At 43.1% G+C, this 26227-nt stretch overlaps 1 protein-coding gene across 1 annotated transcript; it reads left to right on the top strand.

The window, feature by feature from the left end:
* The first annotated feature begins 710 nt into the window (after positions 1-710).
* Positions 711-26042, top strand: NRDC (nardilysin convertase). The gene is made up of 31 exons (XM_056497519.1): positions 711-1060; positions 5199-5505; positions 5694-5775; positions 6334-6487; positions 8170-8243; positions 9680-9775; positions 10630-10752; positions 12107-12164; positions 12683-12756; positions 12928-12997; positions 13336-13413; positions 13866-13986; positions 14065-14123; positions 14692-14746; positions 15932-16036; positions 16301-16424; positions 16916-17002; positions 17590-17709; positions 18416-18467; positions 19554-19704; positions 20726-20853; positions 21087-21249; positions 21918-21949; positions 22230-22368; positions 22784-22831; positions 23141-23193; positions 23822-23905; positions 24836-24926; positions 25212-25328; positions 25526-25615; positions 25829-26042. The coding sequence occupies exons 1-31, from the start codon at positions 711-713 to the stop codon at positions 26021-26023; spliced, it is 3480 nt and encodes a 1159-aa protein (XP_056353494.1). The 3' UTR covers positions 26024-26042.
* The last annotated feature ends 185 nt before the right edge of the window (positions 26043-26227 follow it).

Genomic DNA, 26227 nt, shown 5'->3' with positions numbered 1-26227 from the left:
CCTCTGGTCCCGCGCCTTGGCTTTCAGCACCGTCTCTGCGGCCAGCGGAGCGGGACAGACGCGCCGCGATGCAGAAAGGCTGCGAGGAACCGGGATCCTGGCGGCGCCTATGGAAACGCCAGGGATCCGAGCCGAGAGCAGAGCGGCATTCCCGCTGCCACTCCATCGGCACTGCAGTATGATGGGGGAAAGCATATCCACGAACCCGAAAGTGCAGAGAGCTGCCGAAGTGGCCACGTAAAGAGCAGGGAGCGGTTTCTGTCCAGCAGTTATTGGCGCAGCCTTAGCGCTGTTCACCCATCCCGGGCACAGTCGCCCACGGAACCCCGCAGAACGCCACGCTCCCTACGGCCGGCCCGACAGCTGATTGGTCCTCGCAGGCTTGAGCGACAGCCAGCTCGACCAATCGGTGAAGGAGCTGAGGGCAGGAGGCGGGCTTCCGCCAGCTGCTGTTGGACTATTCCAAGGCGAGAGCAGGGAAGCACAGCTCCGGCGGCGGCCGGGCATACTCATGGAAACGTGATGGCGCACAAAGCAGCACCCGCAATCTAGATCCGCTCTTCCGCTTTTTTCTCATCACTCTGATTTCTCTGCCCACTCCTCCCGATTCTTGAAAGGGGCCACATCTCCCCTTCCACTTCCCCATCTATGGTTTCCCCCACCGTTCACGCCGGCGTCCTGGTCTCCGCCAATGGGAGAGCGGCGCAGTCATGCGCATGCGCAGTCTCGCGGCCGCCCTCGCTCGGAGCGGGCGGGCGGTGGCGGCCGGGGGTCCCCGCGGGCGGGCCGTGGCCGGGGGCTGGCGGCCGGGACGGGACGTTGTCCTGCCGCTGTGGAGCGGCAGCACCGCCGCCATGCCCGGCAGGAACAAGACCTCGTGCGGCTGCGGCTGCCCCTGCCCGGAGCTTGCGGTGGGACAGCAGGCCGCGGAAGGCGGCCGCGATGCCGGGGGCCGCTCGCCTCATGGGGACGAGGAGGAAGAGCGCGTGGGGGCCGGTCCCGAACACAACCTCGGTGACCCCGACATCGTCAAGTCCCCCAGCGACCCCAAGCAGTACCGGTGGGTGCGGGAGGACGAGCTGCGGCCGGGGCAGCCCTGCCGGTCTGTGGGGTGGCTGGGCTCTGTCCGCTGCCTGTCCCGGTCTGTGGGGTGGCTGGGCTCTGTCCGCTCCCTGTCCCGGTCTGTGGGGTGGGCCGGGCTCTGTCCGCTCCCTGTCCCGGTCTGTGGGGTGGGCCGGGTTCTGTCCGCTCCCTGTCCCGGTCTGTGGGGTGGGCCGGGCTCTGTCCGCTCCCTGTCCCGGTCTGTGGGGTGGGCTGGGCTCTGTCCGCTCCCTGTCCCGGCCGCTGGGACTCCGGCGGTGGAAGTCCGGCTGGTCCCGGTGTCCGGGCAGTTGGGTCCTGTCTGTGCCGAAAGGACGCTGGCGGTCCCGCGGTGTGTTGGTGCTGAAGGTGGCTGCCCGGTGAGAGTGCGGGCACGGGGCGGAGGGTCGGCCCTTGTGCCCAGGCTGGGTGCAGGGTGTTCGAGGCACAGCAATACCCAGTGCAGCGTTAGTCTGCAGCTCCTCTCCGGAGGCGTTAAGTGCAAAGTGGGATGGGATTTAAGTATTTCAGAGCAGATCCCATGTTGAGAACTGTTACTCTTCGTGTTTTAGATGAGCTTGTAAGTTTTAACACAAATATATCTGTGATTTGAGGCAAAATGCTTTTAGGCTAGCATTTTGCTTGTGTCTTTATTTCAATACTTCTGAGTAATATCCCGAAAAGAACACTTCCCTGAGCACAACCACAGCATCCTGGCCCAGACCCAGCGAGAGACTTAGATGAGAACTCCAGCAGAGGTTGAGCTTGTTGGATGCTGTAAGGCACTTTGTTCTTGAAGGGACACTCTGATAACTTCTTCCTGTTAGACAGAAGATTATCCAGTTCTTGTTAGAACTGCTTTTTAAAACTTATCTTTACTTTTCATGCTGTCTAATCTGTGCAGCCAGTGGAGAATCTGCTGCCTGAGCCTGGAACTGAATTTTAGATTCGCAGTGACATTGGCTGACAGTGAGATTCCCTGCTGGCTGCCTGAAGAGGACTGTGCCCATTGGCTTAGGGAGAAACTGGCTCCCTCTCTTCTTGCCCTAGTTCCTTGCTGCTTCCTCTGGATCTCTGCCTGCCTCTCCTGATGGCATTTTTACTCATGCTACTTTGTGGCAAGCTTGTCCTCCTGCAAAGCTCACAGCTGTGGATGCTGTCAGCTTAAGGAACTCTTGCCTTTGCTACTTGAAGCAGCACACTGGTGGATGAAGCTTGGGAAATCCACTTAAGGCTGTCACTGCCTATTTTGAGGCTCAGGACCCTCCTCTGCATTTAAGAATAGGGGAGAGTTTGCATAAACTACTACCAAAATCTTGGAGAAATCCTACTGTCCATTCTTAATGGAGTTTTTCAGTTGGAAGCAGAGAGTTGCATCCTTTCAGACTGACTTCCATATGTGTGAAGTGAGCCTGACACAGCACAGGCATTATCCTTATGGAGGAGAAGTTCAGTGTCTGTAAGCAAAACCACATTGAACCTGTGTCCAGGTGTGATGTCCCAGACCTCCTGAGGGAGTGTCCTGGCAGATGATGTGATGATGCTGACACATTTTCCCCTCTTCACACTTCAGTGATGTATGCTGCAGCCAAGTCACAGTGGGCTTAGTGTCTGTGTCTGGTGACATCAGTCTTAACTTAATGGAAAATGTCATATTTTGCCTTCTGAAATAAGGATCACAAAACTAAAAGAGCTCTGACATAGATTGCAGGGTGTATATTCAGAAGTGGGTTTGTTGGGACAAAATACTTGTCATTATAAAAGCTTTCTCATTAAAGCTGTAGCAGTGTAGTTATAGTTACCAAAAATATATGTTTTATTTACATTCATCCATATATGGAATTTCACGGTCTCTTGTTTTGGGAAAGTAAAGCATTTCTCTCTATGTTTACCATGCATTGTTATGTATTTCAATATTAACTTCTAAACAATTGTCAAAGAACTTGGTGTGAGAACAGTCCTGTTTAAACTTATTCAGGAGGTTTAAACAGTATTTTTAAGAATTTGAATTTTTAAAAATAATTTGACCTTACTTGCATCGATGCTGTATAGGCCTTCAAAAAGCAGTTGGACTTTGCTTGCTTCTGTTTCTACCTTATGTGCTTGCATTTTTTGTACTGTATTTTGCATAGTAGTGGATATTAGTTACATTTGTTCTTTTCCATTGTACTGAAACATGGAAAAAGTAAAGAACACCTATGTCAGTGGTGCCTCTGCTCTGTATAACCTAAGCTGTTTGAATCATCCTGGAGTGAAATCCGAGAGGCTCCAAGAGCGCCGTGGCTCAGCCATGTCCTTGCTGCTGGGTGCTTTCTGTCCTGTGTGCAACACCCACCAGCCTCCAGATGAGCAATGTAAAATTAGTATAATCTGCTCCATTAGCTTAATGGGGCTGTGTGGAAAGGATCAACAAGAGCTGCTGGATACACCTGGCTGAACAGCTTTATGGCACGTTGTTCCCTGGGAAGAATAGCCCCATTCTGTTCTCTGCTGTTCCCTGGGAGGCTGGAGTTCTCCAGGAGCTGTGCAAACCTGCAGAGCAGAACTGTGTTTGGAGGAGAAGAAGGTGCTGGTTGTGCTGGAAGCTGCTGTCTGGGGCTTTGGCTCTCAGCTGCCCAGAGGCTGAAGCACCCACGTGTCCAGTGTGTTTTAGGACACTCCTCTGTAGTGAGACACATGTACCTGGTAGGAATGGTTCACGGACATTCTTTCAGAATGCAGGAGGATTAACTTTGTTCACAGACATTCCAACACTCTTTGTGCCTCCTGCAGTTCATCAGAGTATCCCTGAAAGTTACATACTGTGTGCTGTGGTTTGCATGAGGCAAAATGCATTTGTGCTTTTGGTTAGAGCAGATTTGTCCTGCTCAGCAGTCTTGCAGCAAAGAAACTAGGTGTGTTCATGATCATAAAACCCTGGCCCAGTGTAAGCTCTATTATTTCCCCTTGGGTGACTGGTCATGAGTCATAACAATACAATTATCAGGCATTTGTTCATTAGCTTTTTTCATAGACTCCATAGTCCAAGAGCTGTGTCCACATTGCAAGTTCTGACCTGGTACAAACTCAGGGGTTGGAGTAGATGACCTGTAAAGGCCCCTTTCAACAGAGACTGTTCTGTGATTGTGTGCTCTGTAACTCAGATTTTTCTGGGAGTGTGGGATGTGACCACGAGTTTGTTTTATTCTAGATTGCTTTTTTTTGTGTGTGTGTTTTTGCTGTATCAGATAACACAGGTCTCTATCACACTGGTTCATAGGGTGGATGAAGTATTTTCTGGACCCAGCATTCCTTCCTTTCTGCTGCTGGTGTATTAGTCAGTGCAAGCTCCTGGCAGGGATACTCTGAATAATTTGACAAATTGTGACTCTGTTCCAGATTTCATGGTAAATTTATACTGATGAGAGCTCTTGTAGTACAGAGCATTGGTGCTTGCAGTCCTCAGAGTGAAAAGTTATAGAAGGGTGCTGCACAGAGGGCTTGTGGGGTTTTATTTATAGGTACATACATATGTTTAAAAACCTCTGTGCATGTATTAACACACATACAACTGTTTATTGCTTCTTGATAGGAGCCCAGCCAGTTCCCTGTGACTGGTTCTGTGGAGCCTGCAGGAGCTCTCTCCTTTCTAACACTTGCCTGCTACATTTGCAGACTCCATTTATTAGAAACCATTGATGAAAACAAATCAAATCAAATGCTCCAGGGCCTACTTAGAAGCAAAGACTAAGATCTTAATTCTGTCACATATTTGTTTCCAAGAGCCTGACAAGCCTAAAAGATGACTGAGGTTTGGGTTTGCCTATTCTGAATGCATGAAGTGAGTGCTAATAGCTTAAATGTTTCACAAAGAGAGAAATAAAAGCCAAAATCAGTGAGCTTGACCTTATGGGGGGAAGGACTTCTGCTACTGACCTAACCTGCTTCTTATTCCTAGAGCTATTGAATAGCAGAAGAATGTTTTACTTTCCTGCCATAAAACTGTTCAGTCAGGCTACCATTAGATTTTCATGAGGAAATCACTCTCTAAGTATTACAGGGAATAATGAAATTTTTGCACATCTGAAAATTCAGATTTAGGAAATGAACGTATTCATTGCACACAATTATTCTTTCAGGTATATCAAACTGCAGAATGGCTTATGTGCACTTTTGATTTCGGATTTGAATTACTTGGATGGTGCCCCAACATCTTCAGAGGAGGAGGAGGATAATGATGATGATTCTGAAGAGGGCAGTGATGAATATGATGACTCTGGAGCTGAGATAGAAGATGGTAGAGAAGATGATGATGAATGTGATGAGGGGGATGAGAGTGGGGACAGTGATGAAGATAATGAGAATTTCAATGATTCTGATGACAGTGAATTAGAAGAGCTGGCTGAAAAGGAAGAGACAAGAAAGAGAGGTTGTTCAGAAAAGCAGGTATGTACTTAAAGCTGTAAAGTGCAAAAATATATAGTGAGCTTTCTCGAGGTCTGAAACCTTGTGATTAGGTGTTCAGACAAGACCTTATTATTGTTCCTGTCCCAATTGATTAATCTTGTACTTCTGTCATTTTCCTGAAGTGTTTCTTGAAGCAGCTTTTACTGAGAATGTTGTATTTTCTCTAGTCTGCAGCAGCCCTCTGTGTTGCTGTTGGCAGCTTCTCTGATCCTGAAGATCTGCCTGGATTAGCACACTTCCTGGAACATAGTATGTATCTGCTCCTGTTTCATCTTCCCAGCTTCAGTGCAAAATGGATGCTCTGCATTTCTGTAGTATTTAGTATAATTTTTTCCTAATTTGGCTATTTGAGAATTAATTTTTATGATATGCAAATACTGACTTAGTAAGGAGCTCTTGGTATTTAATACACTTTGCCAAGCCGTGCATTAGCTTATATCAACTTTGTTTGTTACCCATTAAATTGAGGGGAATTAGACCTGTGGCTTTATAGACCAAGTTGGAGCTACAGACCTTTGTCTCCTGATAAAGGGTGTTGGATTAGTAATGTGCACACAGAAACCATGTGAAGTTTCTGACCAGGTGTGTCTCAAAATACTGTTCTTGCCTGTTTGAGGCCAGGCCTGCCTGGGAGGGCACTGTCAGAGGCAAACTACAGCAGCTGCTGGGCAGATCACCCAAGCTGTTGGTATTCAGTAATTTCCTCTGCCTGTGAGCTGTGGGTCAGTCATAGAGGGGTTGCTATAGCTGCAGTCAGGATTAACAGATCATTGTAAAATTGGCACTGTTGGTGATTTTTTGTTGCAGTGGTTTTTATGGGCAGTTTGAAGTACCCAGATGAGAACGGGTTTGATGCATTCCTGAAGAAACACGGGGGCGGTGACAATGCCTCAACAGACTGTGAGAGGACAGTGTTCCAGTTTGATGTGCAGAGGAAGTACTTCAAAGAAGCCCTGGATAGGTAACTTTGTATGAGTGCTGATTAGGTGTTAGTTAATGTCTGTATGTGCCTCAGGAGCTTGGGTGTAGTTACTCAGTTCTTCATTTTGGGGTGATCAGAGCTGTTGCTGAACTTCCCTAGCTGCCTGCAGTACAGCAGTGATACTGCATATAGGGAAATGCTGTTTCCCTTTGGATATGTTGCTGGATTTCTGCTGTGGGATAATGTAGGACCCATGTTTAAGTCTTAATGCATGCAGCTCTTTGATTGTTTTGGCACTCTTAAACTGGTAGCATTGATTACAGGAGAAATGTTATGCAATATGACAACTGATCAGAGGGGAAGTGCTCCAAGAATCCCAGTGACTCATCCTTTGAAACGTCTGTCCTGGTAGAGTTACTGTTTTTTCTAAATTGTTGTTAGTTTGTTTCAGTCAGCCTTCAAAGTTGTGGTACAAAGTATATCTCCGCAGGAGATATTTAACCCAGTGCAGGTTATTTCCTGCTGAATGTCTCTTTTGCCAGAAAGTGCTTAACTTGCTCTTTTGTGCTGGTGGAACAACAGAGCTCCACTGGTTGGCATGGTTTCCTTTAGTGAGAGGAATTTCCCATTCATAGGGGCATAGCTGAATATTCTTGATGCCATAAAATATCTCAAGAGGAGAGTAGCTCCACTTCAAATTTACTTTGACACGAGAGCAAGCGTTTGCACATTTTTCCAAGTATAATCTAAATTTTACTTTACTAGGCCAATTTCAGCTTCCATTTGCAGATTAATCCAGCTTTTTTTAGATATTTGGAAGTGCAAAAGGATTAAAAAAATTATTGCAGTCTGTCACAACAGCATGTTTAGTGCGGAGGAAAACAAATAAGGAGTTCTGTAGAACAGCTTCTCACATAAAGGAGATAAATGAGTGCTGAGGATGAATTTCTGCTCACTTGTGGATCTGAAGAAGTGGAAATACATCACCTTTCAGTTGTCTTCAGTGTAATGGGTGTTCTGGCCATAGAACTCTATCAGGGATATATTACTTTTAACCTTTTATTGCTCTTAACCTTTTGCTTCAGCTAGTTCAGTTTTTCATTAAAAACCTCAGCAAATAAACCAGAACTATGAGATTCTCTGGTAGCCTTCTGCAGAGTCTCCATGCACTGCAGATATCTCCCTTTCCAGTGCTCTGCTGTCTGTGGACATGGAAGAAATTTATTTGGATGACAGTGCTGGCTTTTATAGTAGATAATAAAATTGTACTGGATATAGGAATTTGTATTTCACAACAGTTTGTTTTCTGGTGTTAGGAAGAAACTTTCCCTGTGGTCATGTTTTTCCTGAGGAACAAGTGGGGATTTCCTCTGAAACATCTGATACTGGTCCCTATTAGCTCCAGGTTCCAGACTAGGTGGATCACTTGTCTCATCTGGTATGATCATTCTTAGGATGTAATGCAGATAGTCCTACACCCATGAGTGCCATATCCTGCTACATCCAACCAATTCAGTCCCACTCTGGAGCTGGGAAGCTCTGCCCTTTGCTTTTTGATGGCATTTATCTTTCTTTAAGACATTATAGTCAAGAATGGCATCACTTGTAGTAAGTCAGACAACTTTATAAATCAAAATTGTAGCTGTTGGATTTAATTACTGGGTTTTTGCCCTAGTTTAATAGACACTGGAGAAAAGTATATTAATTTTTCTGTTCCATAGGTGGGCACAATTCTTTATTCACCCATTAATGATCAGGGATGCAATAGATCGAGAGGTGGAGGCTGTAGACAGTGGTAAGTAAGAGAATCTTTTCCTGTATGTTTAGCCTATCTTCTTAAAACAAAACCTACTTTGTAACACTATTAATTTCTGTGTTGAACTCCCCTTTTAAGCACCTCAGTCAACTTCATGTAATTACCAGAGAGATTAAACTTTTGAATTGAAGCTTTGTGGCTGTTAGACATCAGTGGCTTTTAGAGGAAGAAAGATTGGATGTAGTGCCAGCACTGTGAGAGTTTACCCTTGCATTTTCATTAATTTGAAATTAATAATCTGAAGTGGTTTGGCAGTAACTGGTAGGGCAGTCACATGAGCATGTGGATGCTCTGCAGTGAACAAAATTCCTTGAGCTCCAGCACAGCCCCAGAGCTGTCTGCAGTCCTGTACACAGTTAATACAATAAGCTGATACAATTTTACTTGTCTCATTATTCTACCACCTGAATAACTAAAAAGTCAGAAGAAAGTCATTTTCTTCTTTCCCAGAAGAAAACTAAAACAGGCACAGTAGTGAGTGGAGTGTTGATTTTCTAATATGTGATGAATACTCCCCCCGCCCTAAAATGTTACTGTTATAGGAAAAAAATGTTGCTAGCAGATATCCCAACTGATTAAAATATTTATTTCAAGTAATTTTCCTTATCTGTCTTCTGGCAAGCAAAGGTGGGCGATTTGATGCTTGAATTTAGATAAAAGCCAGTGTAAACAAGGACCTGCCTTTGAGTTCTGGTGTGGTTCTTCAACAGCTTCAGCCCTTTTCCACCTTGGTGGTGCAGAGCCAGTCCTTCCCTTGCAGGGACACCTGGTGATGTGCAGCCCAGGAAATGGTGTCAGCTTGCTGAACTGGCTGCTGGGGAACCCAGCCGGAGGAATTAGTTTACAGCTTTGCTGTACATATTTGTTATTACTAGTGAAACAGGAACAGGAAAATGCGGTTCAGAAGGGTGAATTGATTTTGGCAGAGCCCCATATTTAGATTAGTGTAAAGTGGTTGGAAAACTTCATTTTTAGAAGCTTATCTTGCTCACCTTTCAATTTCTTATTTCATTATTAGGCTAGAGGTTGTTCTGTGTGATATATGGTAGAAACAGGTTTATAATTGTTCTCTGGCTCTTCCTGCAGGGCATGATCCTGATAATATTGATAGCCTTTTATCCCCATTGAACTTAACATATTCAGAACATTCAAACAGGACAAGTTGGTGCTTTACATGCTTTTCTTTCTTAACCCTTTCTTTACTTCTCAGCAATGAGCTACATTTTTCCTTATATTCACTACTGCTAGCAAGTCCTCTTTTTTATTTCACTATTTCATTCATATATTAAAAGAAATTCCAGACTGCATCTGTGTGGTATGTCTCCTTTTCAGTTTGGCTGGGATTTGTGCTTTGTTTTGTGGGAACATGACGTCAGACTTTGATGCATGCCACTGCAAATTCTTATAATTAACAGAGTATCAACTAGCAAGACCCTCTGATGCAAACAGAAAGGAGATGTTATTTGGGAGTCTTGCCAGACCTGGACATCCTATGAAGAAATTTTTTTGGGGTAAGTCCTAAATTTCTGTTATAAAATAGTAATGATACTTAAACTTTTAACCATGTAGAAGTTTGAGTGGTTAGATGCACTAACATGAACTATCATATCACAGCAACCATGACTTGTTTAGGAGAGTTCAAGCAATTATCCATTTTACAGGAAAATGGATGGGAATAAAAGCAGCTGTCTCCTTTTTAAGATACTTTTCTTTTTGGTACTGCTTTTTGCTGATGTTTTAGCTGAGTTGCCCAAGATCTATAATTATGGAACTTTCTCTTAACACAAAGGTGGTACTCTCTGAGTCATCTCCATCTTGCTTAAGCTTGGGTTTTTTGCTATTAGAATTTCCTGGAAAAATAAATTATTTCTAGTTGTACATCTAAGGAGGCTTTTCAAAGTAAATAATATGCTGTTGAAGTTTCAGGAGTTAGATCTTCACAGCCATGTGTAGGGGCAGAATGGAATTTTGTCCTTCTCTTGGACAATCCAGTCCTCTCTCCCTCACCCTTGTGGTGCTGGTGAGTGTGTAAATAATAGTGAGTGTGATTGATGGATATTACAGTTACCAGCTTTAAAGTGTAGCTTGTTTTTATAAATTTCTGTGCTGACATACACCAAACTTCATATTTCCTCCTCTTTTCCCCTCTGCTGTTCTGTAAGTTCCATTGGTGAGGGAATAGGAACCAGAAATCAGAAAATACTCGGTTTCACTTAACATTCCTTTCACCCCAGTTGTCTGTTAGGTATTTTTAATGTGCTTTACCATGATTAGACCTAGGGAGGAAAGCAAATTTTCACTGTGTCTGGTCTTGCTGTAAGCACTATGTGGATAACTAACCCTGGCTCCCTTTTGATGTTTGCAGGTAATGCAGATACACTCAAACATGAGCCCAAAATGAACAATATTGACACCTACACCAGGCTGAGGGAATTCTGGCAGCGCCATTACTCTGCTCACTACATGACTTTGGTTGTCCAGTCTAAAGGTAACATCAGTTGCTCCTTGAAAACCGCCTCATTGCTGCTGTTGGTGCTTTTGGAGCCAGTCCAGCTGTAGCCCAAGCCAGTCTAGTGGCTTGTGCAGTCCTGCAGAGGGTATTTATATGTAGATTTTAGCCTGGTTTCCAAATGAAGCAAGATCTGAGCAATTGTGCTGTGTCATTGTCATGCTGCTGCTTCTTGAGAAACCTTTTGAAGCTGTTAAATGGGTTCCATATTAACACAGGATGGAAATTCTCAAAGATAACCTTTCAGAAATAATCTTGTAGCAATGAAGAGTCAAACCACTTAAATGAATTAATGCTGCTGGTTTCTCTGCCATCAACGGTGAAACTACTCAGCAAGGGGTGGGGAGACTGAGACTGAATCTCCCAGTTGTCTTGTTTGTCTAGAAGTTGGGGTTCTATCTTTTTTCCCCCACAGCTTGAAAAATTCTATGCAAATATATTTGAATTTTACTTTAGTGGAGAACTCCAGACCTATGGGTTGTTTCTGCTGAGAATAGAAGAAACACATTTCTCAGAAGTTATTCAAGTTAGGTTTGTGTTTAGGGAGAAGTTTTTGTTGAATGCTAAAACTGATTGCAATTCTCATCTCTAAATTGGAGATGGTAATAGTAGAGGCATTCTTTCTGTTCTTCTCTTCTCCTTTGCTTTTAATTTTGGTCTAGACAGTAAACTACTTAGGGTGCTGAATGCCTCTTGAATAGTCATTAAGCCAGTGATGGATTGTAACATTTTCTATGGTGATTGGGAAGAAAATGTTGGTAGCCGATAACCAGCCAGGTCAATTTTGTATTTTCTTCTCTGTTAAAACAAACCCAACAGCAAATCCTCTCCCTATCCCATCCAGCCTTTTTTATTGCTGTTGTTTGCATATGCAACATCACTTTGGAGCTCAGAATCATTGCTTAAACAAGCAAAGTTTTTTATCCTGAGAAAAGAGGATGGTGAGAAGGAATCTTTAGGACTGCATTTGAATGGGGAAAACTCCTGTATATAATCTGGAGAGTCATGGAATGAGTTGCTTGTACTGATTTTGTAGATCCCTAGGACAGTAATTCCTTCTCCCAGTCACTCCAGACACTACTGAACTTTAAATCCCAGTTGTGTCAGCCTGGGATTTGAGCACTCTGCACAAACCCAGAGCTGTGACCACGGATACAGCACAACAAATGTTAAGAATTGGCTCAAACCAACAGCTTTGAAGTTTATAATTTAGGACTTTGCAGTTTTCAAATGCACTGACTTGCAGCCTCTTTGAAATAATTGAACTGGTGAGATAAGGTAACTTGTCTTAGATCTTCTGGAAATTGCATTTCTGTCTTCTCTCTTTTTTTAGAAACACTGGATACATTGGAAAAGTGGGTGACAGAAATCTTCTCTGAGATCCCAAATAAGTAAGATTCATTTGATGCATAAAGACATTGCAGATGATAAAATTATCTCCTCTTAAAATAACATTTTTTTAAAAATCCCTTACTGGAGAAACAAAGGAAATTACCATTTGCTAATTAACATTCCTATCTGGGAAAAAAAAAGGCAATTTAAAAAATTTAAGACCACTGTTAATTGTTCCAGAACTTTGTTTCTGCTTAACAATTATTTAGTCTGTGAGCTGTGTGGTGCTAACTTGATGCAGTGTTTGCTTAATATACGCTGATGCTTTGACTTTATGATAAGTCGTTCAAACCTAGATTATCATTTCACATTGCTTATCTTTGCTTTGTGTCAAAAATAATTAGAAGCAGAATTAATTAACTGGGCTGCACCCTTGGAAAATGCTGGGCTGCACCCTTGGAAAAGGGCCCTTTCCAGGCTCTGGTGTCCTGCATAGCTGTGGTCCTGATGCCTTTGAATATTTCAGTGTAGCCTTGAACCCCTGCCAGTAACATCACACTTCCATTTTGCTTTTAAGTGGTTTACCCAAACCCAGCTTTGGTCATCTGACTCAGCCTTTTGACACACCAGAGTTTCACAAGCTTTACAGAGGTAAGTGAAGTGGATTGAAATGTTTTGAATACCTGAATACTGAAAGAAATTTTCTCTGAGTAATTCTGTGTGCTTTTAAACAGCTTTTAACTATTCTTTCTGCATTATGTGAAATTTCTTATCTCTGTCTCGTCGTGTGTATTTCTAATTAATAAATTTATTTGTGTCCAGTTGTTCCAATCAGGAAAGTTCATTCATTGACCATCACTTGGGCACTTCCCCCACAAGAACAGCATTACAGGTACATTGTGCTGCATTTTACTTCTATCATGTTTATGCTGTGAATAATTTGTTGACTTCCACACAAAATCAAAGAATCTCATTTACTTTGGTTCAGCTCTGGGGCATGTAAAAATAAATTAAACTACTGCAGATATGTTTTCCTTTCCTCACTGACTCAGATCAGTCATTATGTTCTGAACTCCCACACTTTCAGCTTATTATCTTAATTCTGCCTCAAAATGCATAGCTTGCCCTGAAAAAATAGACAGTGCATATTTTAGTCATTAGCCCAGTGATTTGAATTCTTTCTGTGAAATGTGTTACCTCCTGGCATCTAATCTCCAAATTTTCTCTTAGGGTGAAGCCTCTTCATTATATTTCCTGGCTGGTGGGACATGAAGGCAAAGGCAGTGTTCTTTCTTTCCTTAGGAAAAAGTATGTGGCTTTTAAGCATGGTTATTAAATGCTTTGATCTCATTCAAATACAGATAAACTCTATTTTGTTTATTTATATACATGTATCTGTATAGTTATATAGATGTAAAAGCAGGCCAAGCCTGCCCTTTTATATCAGTGTTTTGTAGTAATATTCTGTAAGGTAATGATAAAAACCAAGTAAGAAATAAATGGGCTTTTTGTCTGTGATTCATGCATGCATCAGCAGTATCTCTGACTGGTCTCTGAGATCTCCAAAAGGTTACTTAGCTTTTTTACTGTTTTTCTTGAATTCTGTATCCTGAGGTAACATCCTTAAACTGGAAAAGCTTTGTGTAAACTGTAAATGGATTGAAAGCCTCTGAAATAAAGATACACTGTGATATAGCTTGTAACTAAGCTCAATCAAAGCTGAAATGATTAATTGATAAGTACATTTCACTCTTCCATAGGTTTTGGGCCCTTGCATTGTATGGAGGAAATGGAGAGACAGGATTTGAACAGAACTCCACTTACTCCATATTCAGCATTTCTGTGACTTTGACTGATGAGGGTTACAAGCACTTCTATGAGGTATAGTGTCCTGCAGCTGTTTCTTCCTGCTGTTTCCCTAATGTCTGGAAAAATGAATGTGTTCCTTTCTGTCTGCAGGTGGCCCATGTTGTGTTTCAGTATGTGAAGATGCTGCAGAAAAGGGGGCCAGATCAAAGGCAAGTGTTTGTCACTCCAGCAGATACTTGTGGTGGTGTCCTTCTCCATAATCCTGTTATTTGTAGTGTTTGCACTTTTTGTGAAGTTTTCCACTTGTCTGTATGGAAAACATGTCAGGTTAAAGAAGTTTTAAAAGAAATTTTCTAAATGTTTATGCTTATTTCTTGGTGGTTTTAGTTTCACTTATTGTGATGTGATTCCTTCAGTTTAGTAAGCTGAACTGGTGTAGAGGTCAGGTGCAGTTTTTGTTAATTTTAAATAAATTTCTTGAGCCAGGTCTGTAGAAGTCAGGACTGGGTGTTCTGGTGTTAGCCTTTATTTTAATTTGGTATCAGATTTTGGCTCTTATTAGTTAACTCTCTTTCTCTTTGGAAAATAGAGCTTTCTGCAGTTCTGAGAAATGCTCTTTTGGGAAGTGCATTTAATACTGGCTTCTGTGTATTGTAACTGAATGAATCATCAATATCACAATTGATGCCTTTCCTAGAAGGCTCCTTTTTTAAGATTCTTGGTAAATGTTGTGGAATAATGGAGAAAATAAATTTTTATTATCTTCTTCCTTTGCAGAATATGGGAAGAAATACAAAAGATTGAAGCTAATGAATTTCACTACCAGGAACAGGTATTCATCCACTGTTCTGACATAGGAAAACAATTACAAGTATTACTTTTTCATTTTGAAATACATTTTCAAAGTTCTATTCAAGAAGAAATACACTGTGCACTTAATGAGGCTGTATTTGGCTGAAAGGAGATGTATTCTAGGCAGAGAAATATTGATATTTTTCCCTAACAGAATATAATGTTGATTTTTCATTCCTTACCTGCTAGGTAGGCTCTTTTTCAGTTTAGACTTTCTTACTCCTACTACATTTAGCCATGTTCTGTTTCTTACTAGGTAACTTTTTAAAAAATTTGAATGGTATTGAAATTTCCTTTTGGGAAAACAAATCCATCCATACAAATACTGCATACAGCAGGAACATAGATTTGTGTGTGCTTTTGTGACAGGGTGTGAATCCCAGGGGCAGAAGAATGATTTAGTCATGGCACCCTAGTTTTCTGCTTGGTGGATGGAGCTGTGCTAAGGAATGATGGGCTTGGCATAAATGGTTAGAAGGTGCCCAGGAGAGGTTTAATGTTTCCTCAGGTGTTTGGTGCCTTAATAAATCCTTGGGCATATTTCCCACTACATTTACAAGACACAGATGTGCCAAACTCAGCTCTTTCCAGGTGTTCTGTGATCTCTGTCTGACCCAGATGTACAGTCTGATGCTGGCTGCTACAAAAGCACTTAGCAAGCAGCTGAGCAGCCTGGTCCTCTAGGCAGCCTTACCCTGCTACAAGGCAACATTTATTTCATGTTCAAACAGGAGAACCTCCTCCATCCTGCACACCATGGCAGGGAGCTGGGGAAAGGAGCCAGAGGTACTCCTGCAGCAGCAGCAGTTCTTTGCCTTGTACTTTCCAGGTCACTTTAAATCTTGAATTGTTGCAGGATTCTGCTTGTGTCCCCTGGAGGCAAGGAGTACATTCTGGGTCTTTAACTTAGTAGATTCCATGACTGTAAACTGCATAATCAAGGTTTCTGCTACAATGCTGTCTGTGAAATTTCAGGATTCTCAGAGGAGACTGAATATTAGATATGGTTATGAAATATATTTAATAACTGAAACCAAATGCTGTAACAAGTACAGCATCCAACTCATGCTCAACATATCTGACTAGTCAAGCTCTTCTCAGAACAGAAAATTGGTATCTTGGGTTTCTAATTATATGACAAAAAGCTTTATTTCTTTGCTTGCAGACAGATCCAGTTGACTATGTGGAAAACCTTTGTGAGAATATGCAGTTGTTTCAGAAGGAAGATTTTCTGACAGGAGACCAACTCTTGTTTGAATACAAGCCTGAGGTAAATGTTCTTTGAACTATGATTATATGTTTTGATGTAAGGAAAACATGTGCATTCTGTGTAATACAGGCATGTGTATAGGCATTTGTAATTAAAAATAATGCAGGCATAGGTTTTGTATTAATTGAAACACTTGTATTCAGAAAGCAAATCTGTTTTGTAAGTTTGTTATGTCTTGTTCTTCCTGCATTCCAACTGAGAAGTCTTTGCTGGGTCAGGCAGCCAGAGCTGCATTTGAACTGAAATATTGTCTGGACTTTGCAGATCATTGCTGATGCCCTGAACCAGCTCAGCCCTCAGAGAGCCAACCTGGTTTTGCTGTCTGCTGCCAATGAAGGCCAGTGTCACCTCAAAGAGAAGTGGTTTGGGACTCAGTACAGCATGGAAGGTAAAACAGCAGCAGGAGCTGAGAATGTCTGATTACTGCATTAGAGGAAGTGAAAGGATGACAACACAAAATACAAGTGCATGGAAGCAGGGAAAGGAATCCTCAGTGCTTTATTGAGCTCCCATCAGTCTCTGTGCCACCCTAAACTGCTCTTGGTTTGGTGCCAATCAATTCCCACTCCTGCAGTTCCTTTGGGAGGCAGAGGTCCCAGCGAGCTCCACTTGGCTGCCATTCAGGGGAAAGAACACCAACAATGGGGCACAGGGTGTAGGAGGAGCTGGGTTACTAAGGCAGGATTGATTTGCTTTTTAATGGGACTGCTTCAGTCAGAAGATTTTGTAGGAGGGGATTTAGAAAGAGTCCTGAGGAATGGGGTGATGTTAAGAAACTCCTGTGATACTGTAAATCTTTCTGGAGATTGAGAAGAGATGTCTGGAAATAGGATGGCCTTCCCTTCCTGTTGTACTAATGCATTTCATGTTTTTTACCAGATATTGACAAGTTCTGGAGTGAGTTATGGGACAGTGATTTTGATTTAAATCCGGATTTACACCTTCCAGAAGAAAACAAGTACATAGGTAAGGCACTTGGGCATGAGTGAAATTTTTCCCAGTGATTTATAAGAGAATTTGCTGTGATTTAGAAACAACCTAAACTGGTATCAACTGGTTTTTGCAAATTAAAAAAACATGAGCATTCTGTTCAGCTGGATTTTATTTACTATTCTTTTATTTATAGGCTTAAGACCTGAGTTATTTTAAGGTCTATAAAATTACAGATAATATATCCATAACAGAGCAGGCCTCACAGGCAGTGAGAGTTAATACAGAGCTCCAGACACCTTAGAGGAAAATTTTATTTGCTTAATCCTCCTCTTCAGAAAGCATCTAAATATCATCTGGCTTTGTAGCCAAAAGCAAATGAAAATGGAAGCCAGGACTTTTGTCCTGGGTGGAATGTGATGCCCTACTTCTGCACACTGTTCTGGTTTGGAAGTGAAAAAGAGATATTCTTTGGGTCCAGGAAAGTACTGTCACAAATAATTTAGAAAAGGAGGGGGAAAACGTATTTTTTGATACTTTTGAAGACTTAGATGAATTTAGCCTGGTTGTGTCTGTGAAACACACTAACATGTGGTTTTGGTGTGGCTTTTCTCTTTGTTTAGCCACCGACTTTGCTTTGAAAGTTGCTGACTGCCCTGAGACAGAATATCCAGTCAAAACACTCAGCACACAACAAGGCTGTCTCTGGTACAGGAAGGATGATAAATTCAAGATCCCAAAAGGTAAATGCCTGAGGGCTTTTTGAATAACAAGACCCTGTTTTTACCAGCTGGAATTTATTTGAAGGCAAGTAACCCCTGGTAGTGTTCTCCATTTAAACTGAAGTGCCTGCTGTCAGCTCTTCCATGGCCTTTTGATATGTTTATTAGCTACAATAAAAGAGAAGCAGGTGAACTAAGGCAACAAAGACACCCTGCTGATACTCAGGTTGAAAAGTGGAATCACTGAAATTTACTGACTTCTGAACAGTCTGTGTGGGGACAGGATTGAGCTGCTGAGACAAGGGCTTGAGAAGGAAAGAGCACATTAATTAGAAGGGACATAGTGTGTTCTACAGAAAGAGAAAAATACAACCTGGATCTGAGACAAGGGTGTAAAATATTTTGCTGCTTTCAAGCAGAATGTCACAGTTTTTAGTGTCTCTGAAACAGATGTTCTGTGGAGTTTTCTATTTATAGTGGTCATGCCATGGGAGTATTCTGCAAAGCACAGCTTTGTTTTCTAATATTTGGTACTTCAAAGGGAAGATTTTTGGAGTAAGAAGGAGAAAATGTTTAATGATGACTTAAAAAAAAGTGTTATAGATGAATCAGCATTTTCATTAAACTCTAATTGTCACCAAAGACCAACTTGATGGAAATATATTTGAGTTCAGAAAGTTGTCACTTTCTATACAATTGCTCATTTAAATTTCCTTTTCCTCACCAGGTTATGTTCGATTCCATCTGATCTCTCCATTGATACAGCAGTCTGCAGAGAAGTGAGGATTGTATTATTAATGCTTACCTTGCAGAGTAACTAGATTACCATACCTAGTGAAAAACCAGGAAGAGACTTTCATTTTAAGCAGGAATAGAATAAGGTGTCTTCTTCTCACATCCTTCCACCTTGCTTGTGGTTTTATCTGCAGTTTGGTGATGGTGGCTCTGCAGCAGGTCCTGCCTGTAGCCAACAGATGTGTAAGGAGTTCCATGGTATGGTGTTCCCCAGGGCAAGTCTGGGAAAAAGCAGTGTAACAGCTCAGAGGAGCTGCTCCTGCAAAGAGCAATCCACAGTCATGTCCTGAGCATGTCCCAGCATCCTGGTAGCCTGCAGGAACAGCAGGAGAGGCTGCAGCAGCCTTGAGAAACCAACTGTGGGTCGGGCAGAGCCCTGGCTGCAGTTCTGGGTCTGCTGCACTTGGCTTGCCTCAGGTGCCACTGCCACTTGTAACCACTGTCACAGTGTCATAAGCCTGCCAAGACCTGCACAAATCATGTTTTGGGAAAGCCTTTGTAAGTCTGTTTTCATGAGCTGTGTTAGTTTAATCTTTGAATTGGAATCCAGGCAATAAGGAAAACCTGAAAGCAGGGACTGCAATTTTCAGGTGGTATAGCCTGCTTTGCTCTAGCTTATTATTAATTTTTTGCCTTGGTAGATAAACAATCATCTCATTACTCAAATATTGAGCAAACTGAGTATCTGTTCCCCACACCTTTACACAAAGTAAAATTTCATTTGCTGTGATTTTTGCATGTTTTGAGCATTGTCTTGTTAAAACATACATTCTTACCTTGAAGAAACCTTAAATCTCCTGAAGGTGGAATATTTCATATTGCAAGGAATAGCTGAATGTCCAGATAATTTTTAAGTAGTGTAATGTGTGTTCTGCACAAAGGGAAACCTGCTTTCTCTATTTCTGGGTTGGTTGGGTTTTTTAAATTTTTTTTTTTTAATCTCATTTTACATAAATTCCATTTCTGTTGGAATTTATTGTGTTTACCATCAAGCTCATCGGGCTTAACTTTCATATTAATCCAATCCTTTTTTTCTTTCTTTTTAACCCCCTGCTCTTTTCTCCCTCCAGCATAGTCTTGTTTGATACATTTGTAAACATCCTGTCCCACAACCTGGGGGAGCCAGCCTATGAAGCAGATGTGGCTCAGCTGGAGTACAAGCTGGTGGCTGGAGAGTATGGCCTGATCATCCGAGTGAAAGGATTCAATCACAAACTACCTGTAAGCTCTGCTCATCTCCTCACTGCTTTTCTGGAGCTTTGAATGCTTGGGTGAGGTGTTTTAAATAGAAAAATTGTTCTCTGGCAGGGTAATGCAGCAGATGTGCTGCTTTTTTTGGGCTTACATGTATAAAGATGGAGTTGTGGGAACTTACACAAGCTCAAATTACTGACTTTAGGCTGACTTAAATCTTCCTTTAAATAATAACTGTATCTCCATTAAATTTTTAACAGCTTTTCCTGTAAAAAGAGCTTTGTGTCTCTCATGGCCATAATGAGGATTGGAGCCTTTCCATCTCTAAGTTGTGCCTATTTGCACAATATTTGCACCCTGGGGAAGGGTGCCTGAAAAGAGATTTTGGTTTCAATTTGACTTTGGAGATCCAACTTCTGAACATGCTCATTTTGGGTGCAGATTTTCTGTATTGGCTTGCTGAAAGGATTGAGGGATTCCTGTTTCCATTCCCTAAATGCTGGCCATGTAAGACATGGCAGGCACAGAGAGGACACAGTGAAGAGGAGACAACCATCAGCTTCCATTGCAAGAGCTTTGCTGGAGCTTTAAGACCATTAATCGCTGTCAGATAATTAATAGGAGTTTTAACATAAAAAGCCAAATATGCAAGCAGCAGGGTCTGAATATTCTCTTTTAATCCTGAATGATGTCTCTGTTTTGATGTCATTGTGCTGGTCAGCTGTAAAAGGAAAAAATGGAATACTGAGTACAGAAATGTTGGAGGTTCCAGGCTAGATTTGTTTCAATAGAATATGGAAACTCCTATTGATTTGGGATATTGAGCTTATTCACTGTGTAAAAACACTGCCCTTCTGAAATGGTCATTTGGGATAGAATTGTTTAGTGAAGAACATCTGGCAGAATGGAGGAATGTGCTTTAGTAATGCTCCATGTATCAATAATGATAATTTTATTAATGATAATTTTATATTATTGTATAGCATTAAAAATTGAAATTGGTTCTTAAATCAACAAAATTCCCAACTTAAAATTGTTCTCTTTACAGCTTCTATTTCAGCTCATCATCGATTACTTGTCTGACTTCAGCTTTACTCCAGCAGTTTTTGAAATGATAACAGAGCAGCTGAAGAAAACATACTACAACATCCTCATTAAGCCTGAGACTCTGGCCAAGTGAGTTCTGGGGGAGGGTGTGCTCTGTGCTCCCAGGGCTTGTTGCTCATAGCTTAGGGGGCCCCAGCAGCTCTGCAGGCAGCGGCTCAGGCAGTGCCCTGGAGCCAGCAGTGGCTGTGGGGGAGGGCACAGGCAGCCACGGGCTCCTGGGAGCTGTGCCTGCGTGCAGTCAGGAGTGGCTGCCCTGGCACCCAGCAGCTGCTGATGTGCTGTGCTGTGTCCTGGCCCTGCAGGGACGTGCGGCTGCTGATCCTGGAGCACGGCCGCTGGTCCATGATCGACAAGTACCAGACGCTGATGAAGGGACTCTCCATCGACGCCCTCTCCGCCTTCGTCACCGCCTTCAAGTCACAGCTCTTCGTGGAGGGGCTGGTGCAAGGCAACTTCACCAGCAGGGTGAGTGCAGCCTTGGCAGCTGCAGTGCTTCCAGTGGGCTTCAGCACTCTGAGCTCAGCCACCAGCTGATGCTGCCTCTGTCATTGCAGTCTGGAGTCTCGTGGGTGCTGGGCAGCTTCACCTCCAGCACCTCAGGAGTGCTTGTGGGGATAGGCCAATGGCAGTCCACAGTGGCCAGTTTGAACAGAACTTTGCAGGAATTTGGATTTAAACTGCAGATAGGAAAACATGTAGTAGATGCCTGTAATCTATTTCTCCCGTTGTCACCATTTTTTATATTGTTTGGTGTATTAATATATTTGATATGGAGAAATTCCTGCAGTGGTGCCACAGGAGGAGGCTTCCCTCAGAGCACATTTATCCTGGGAATTTGATTGCCTGCATGGTTTGGTTAAACCTCATTGAGTGCCAAACACATGGAGTAAGGATTTTGCTATTTGGTTTGTGCCTTACAGTGCAAAAAGCAGTGTGGAGACTCTCTTTGATGTGGTTCAGAGGAGACTGCAGGGACTGGAGACAGTATGGGGAAGCAGGGATGTAGGGAACAGCACAGCTCAGCTGTTCTTTGCTTGGGCTTCACTCTCTCTCAAGTGCTGCACAGGGTGTGTGGTTGTGGATTTGGGTAATTCTCTTCTAAATAAAACTGATATCTTTGTTTTCTTCCCTAGGAAGCAAAGGATTTCCTGAATTATGTTGTTCAGTGAGTATCTTTTGACTCTTTAATTGCTTATTATATGGAAACTATAATCAAGATAAGATTATTTTCTGGAGGAGGGAGTCAGAGTGGGAGTGCTCAGAAATCCCTTTCTCTGGAGTTTGCAGGAGGTGGCTGTTGATGGTGGCAGTTGAGGCAGACAAAGCTCTGGTTTGGGGAAGGGGAAAATAACATCAGACCAGTTCTGTAAATGTCTGGGTGTTGCTCTGGTTTTGGCCAAGGTGTGAGCAGGTGTTTGATGTTGTGCTGTTTGTGCTCCCCCCAGAAAGCTGCAGTTTGCTCCCCTGGCCCACCCTTGCCCTGTGCAGTTCCGGGTGGTGGATTTGCCAAACACCCACCTGCTCTGTAAGGTGAAAACTCTCAACAAGGGCGATGCCAACTCCGAGGTGACAGTCTATTACCAGGTAATGTGTACCAGGGGTGTGCCCCTGGTCCCTCTGGCACCTGCCCAGGCTCCTTGAGAGCAGGCTCTGCACAGGGATGTCACAGAGGGGACTCAGACACCTCATGTGAGCACAGGCCCTGTGCCCCAAGGCTGAAGCCAAGTGGAATTCCCTGGGGGGGTTCCCTGAAAGCAGCATCTTCCTTTCCTGGGCTGGTGCAGGGAGCTGGGTTAGTGCTGTGGTTGCTTCCTGGTGTCCCCAGCTCAGATCTTGGGAGCTGGGCTGGGCCTGTCCCTGCAGGAAAACCAGAACTTCCCACCTGTCCCTGCTGTGAATTGTCCCTCAGTGCTGCAGTCCAGGCTGAGGTGTGTGCCACAAGTCACCTTGGCTGAGTGATCCCATTAAACACACCCTAAATTCTTCATTCTCTTTTCAGTCAGGTGCCAGGAACCTGAGGGAATACACCCTGATGGAGCTGCTTGTGGTGAGTGTGTGTTTGTGCCTCCTAACCCAGTACAGTGTCTCCCCTGAAAACAGTGCTTGAGCTGAGGCTTCCTGGCCCCCAGCATGTTCCTGTTGCTGCCCCTGGCTGAAATGTTTGGGTGGGGGTCCCCAAATGCTGCAGTGATGGACATTACAGGAGACTGTTCTCGTAGCTCCCAAGCCACAGGACTGAGCCCTCTACATGCAGTGGTTGTGGCTGGCCAGGGGCTCTTCAGTGTCCCCGTGCTCTGAGTGGAGCCCACGAGGGGCTGCAGGGCAGTGTCCCTTCAGTGACTCTGTGCTGTTTCAGATGCACATGGAAGAGCCTTGCTTTGACTTCCTGAGGACCAAGCAGACCCTCGGGTGAGTTCATGGGGGAGGAATTCTCCTGCACTTGTTCCTACACTCCTGTTTTCACTGTACCCTGATGTTTTTACTCTGGGCATCCTTCCTGCACAGTGCCTAATCCTGTTATTGTAATGGACACAGCAACATCAACACTTCAAAACCAAAAGCACCCATCAATACAAGCTGCAAGCCAAATTGCTTTTGACTTCTGTAAGAATTGCATCTATTACCAGTGTGATAACTCAGAATTATTCAGCATAAAGTTGTTCCTTCCACACTCTGCCCCCCCCTTCCCCAGGGCTGTTTTCACAGCAGCTCTGGGGTGCTGAGCAGCCTCCCCCAGAGGCACCCTGCTATCTCAGGAAACTGGCGCAGGCTTTTCACAGCTCTGGGTCTCTCACTCTGCTGGGATTCATTTGCAGGACTGCAAGTACAAACACTCCCAAGTTTAAAAGGATTTCCTAAAGCTGAGAAAACACTGAAAAGCAGCAATGCAGAAGATAAAGAAAAGTAGACTATTGCAAATTTAGATCTCAGATTTTTCTGTCTAAAATCCCAATGCTATTTTAACTTGCAGCATGTCCTGCAAATGGAAAGTTAACTGTGCTTGTAGAATGACTTTGTTTTGTCTTTTTCCTTTAAGCTACCATGTGTACCCCACCTGCAGGAACACTTCTGGGATTCTTGGCTTCTCAGTCACAGTGGCAACCCAGGCAACTAAATACAAGTAAGTGCTCTGTGGGGAATGTTCTTCACTACTCCCAGCCTTGGCTGTGAGAGTCACCTGCTCCCAGTTAAGAGTTTGCTCCTGTTTCAGGCCACAGAGGGATTTTTTAATTCAAGGGGATATCAGAAGGGACACTACTGACAGTCACAACATCCTGATTCAAAGCCAACACCTGAATAAAAGAGTAGCTTTATCCTTCTTAAAACTGCAGTGGTCCTGACTTGAATAGTGAAAAGTAATCTCAAGGCTAAGTAAAATATCCCCCTACCCTTTTGAAGCTATTCTGCCAGGAGAGTTCAAATCCTGTAAATCCTGTCTAACTGTTCTTGCAGCTCATGTTCAGCAGGCACAGTACTCTTATGGTTTTATTCAAACCTGGACCTTTGAACTACAAGCATTTGACCTCCCAGAGTTGAAGGGCTATTTCAAAAATGTGCCACTTGTGAAAAATAACAATGTGTCAGTGAAAGCTTAATTAGCACAGTGCTGCTGCCTCTAATTTTTACATTTGGACACTTCCATTACTGAAGTCTGTGTCATTAGTGATGTTTTAATGTGTCAGAACCCTCAGGATCCATCACATCATATTTTCTTTCAGTCCTGATCCTATGGCCCATAACTCTGCAGGCTCAGGGTGCAGCTGGGGATACCAGGGCAGGTCCCCAGCAGCATCACTGCATTGGCTCCTGGGCACCTGAAGTCTCTGTGTACAGCTTAAAATGAGAGCACTGGCTTTATGCCCTGACACCAGGATAAATGGACCACCAAGTGTTCTCAGATGAGTGAGCTTTCCATCCATGAGCCTGTCCCAAACCTTCTGAGCCTGTCCCTTCTGCATCAGTTGGAGGCTGCTACTTTACCCCTTAATATTGTTCCAGGGATTTTTTTGTTTTTGTTTTCTCCTGCCTAATTTATTTGTTTCTCTTTTAGTTCTGAATTGGTTGACAGGAAAATAGAGGAGTTTCTTTCTTGCTTTGAGGAGAAAATCAAGGATTTAACTGAAGAGGCTTTTAGCACCCAGGTAAAACCTAATCTTGAAAAGCTCTTCTTTGAATTGTATGATTCAGTCACAGCTATCTAGTGCTTTTATGAGGTTTTCTGGACAAAGGCCTTACCTTTTAAAACCTGCCTCTTGCTCTATTCTGCTGCTGTTCTCTGAACATCCATTCTCTGGCCAGTTGCAGTTAAGTTCAAAAAGTAAGGAGCTACCTCAATGTAATTGAGCTTTTTTTTCAACTGCAGTGACTGTGATGGTAAATTAAGGTAGTTTTATACCCATTAAAACTAATTGTCTTTTTCCATGTAGGTAACAGCTTTGATAAAACTGAAAGAATGTGAAGATTCCCACCTTGGAGAAGAAGTGGACAGGAACTGGAATGAAGTGGTGACCCAGCAGTACCTGTTTGACAGGCTGGCACGGGAGGTGAGTGTCCTGCAGCTGTGGGACACAAAACCCACACTGGTTTTGCAGCAGTTTCAAAAGCATAAATGGGATTTATGCTACTATTTTAAAAAGGTTCTTTTATCCAATGGAGTAGAGATTGCAGAGAAAATATTTTTATGTTTAAAATGACTTAAATCACCACTGTGCTGCTAAAACCTCCTTCCTGTGGGTTTCAGATTGAAGCTCTGAAGTCTATTACACAAGCAGACTTGGTCAACTGGTTCCAAGCTCACAGAAGCAACCAGAGGAAAGTGCTCAGTGTACATGTGAGTGTCTGTCAGCTTTCGTTGCCAACTTCTGTAAGCAGTCAGGGTGTGGGAGAGGAGATCAGTGATGTCACTTCTACTGTGGTTATCTACATTTTCTACATTTATAAGTAGTGTTCACATTAGAATTGCATTTCAATACCTCAAGTTAAGTGTCAGGACAGACATACACTGAAAGAGATCCAAATTTCTCTTCTGGTACCTTTTTTCCAGGTGATTGGGTATGGAAAGCATGAAGGGGACTCGGAGGTGACAGCTGTCTCAGGACAGAACTCTTCATCTGGTGAAATACCTCATCTTGTTTTATTGCCCCCCTCCTCTTTGATGAGTGACATTACTTCCATCAAGGACATCAAAGCCTACACATCAACTCTGAATGTTCTCCCTTACCATAAAATATTGAAATAAAACTGATACCTTGCCCTGCCCTGCTGTGTAATACAGATGCTTTCTGCAACATCAACATTGCAAACCTATTTTTATTAAACCAGAGCTGTAGTGGTAGCTGAGATGAAGATGTCCTGATTCAGACATTGAGGAAGCTTTCCTCAAGTTTCCAGCCAACATCTCATCACCTTTCCAAGTTCATTAAGAAGAGGCACAGCCCTGATT

This window comes from Oenanthe melanoleuca, chromosome 8 (assembly GCF_029582105.1).
Source record: "Oenanthe melanoleuca isolate GR-GAL-2019-014 chromosome 8, OMel1.0, whole genome shotgun sequence".
NCBI classification, from domain to species: Eukaryota; Metazoa; Chordata; class Aves; order Passeriformes; family Muscicapidae; genus Oenanthe; species Oenanthe melanoleuca.
The sequence above is the reverse complement of the archived record's forward strand: the minus strand, read 5'-3'. Positions and strand labels throughout refer to the sequence as shown.

Bases quoted from the DNA above. Each gene is read 5' to 3' on its own strand.
- NRDC (XM_056497519.1), top strand. From the start codon at position 711: ATGCGCATGCGCAGTCTCGCGGCCGCCCTCGCTCGGAGCGGGCGGGCG. The intron at 20,854-21,086 runs GTGAGTTCTGGG...CTGGCCCTGCAG, and splicing joins AAGCCTGAGACTCTGGCCAA to GGACGTGCGGCTGCTGATCC. The intron at 25,616-25,828 runs GTGAGTGTCTGT...CCTTTTTTCCAG, and splicing joins GGAAAGTGCTCAGTGTACAT to GTGATTGGGTATGGAAAGCA.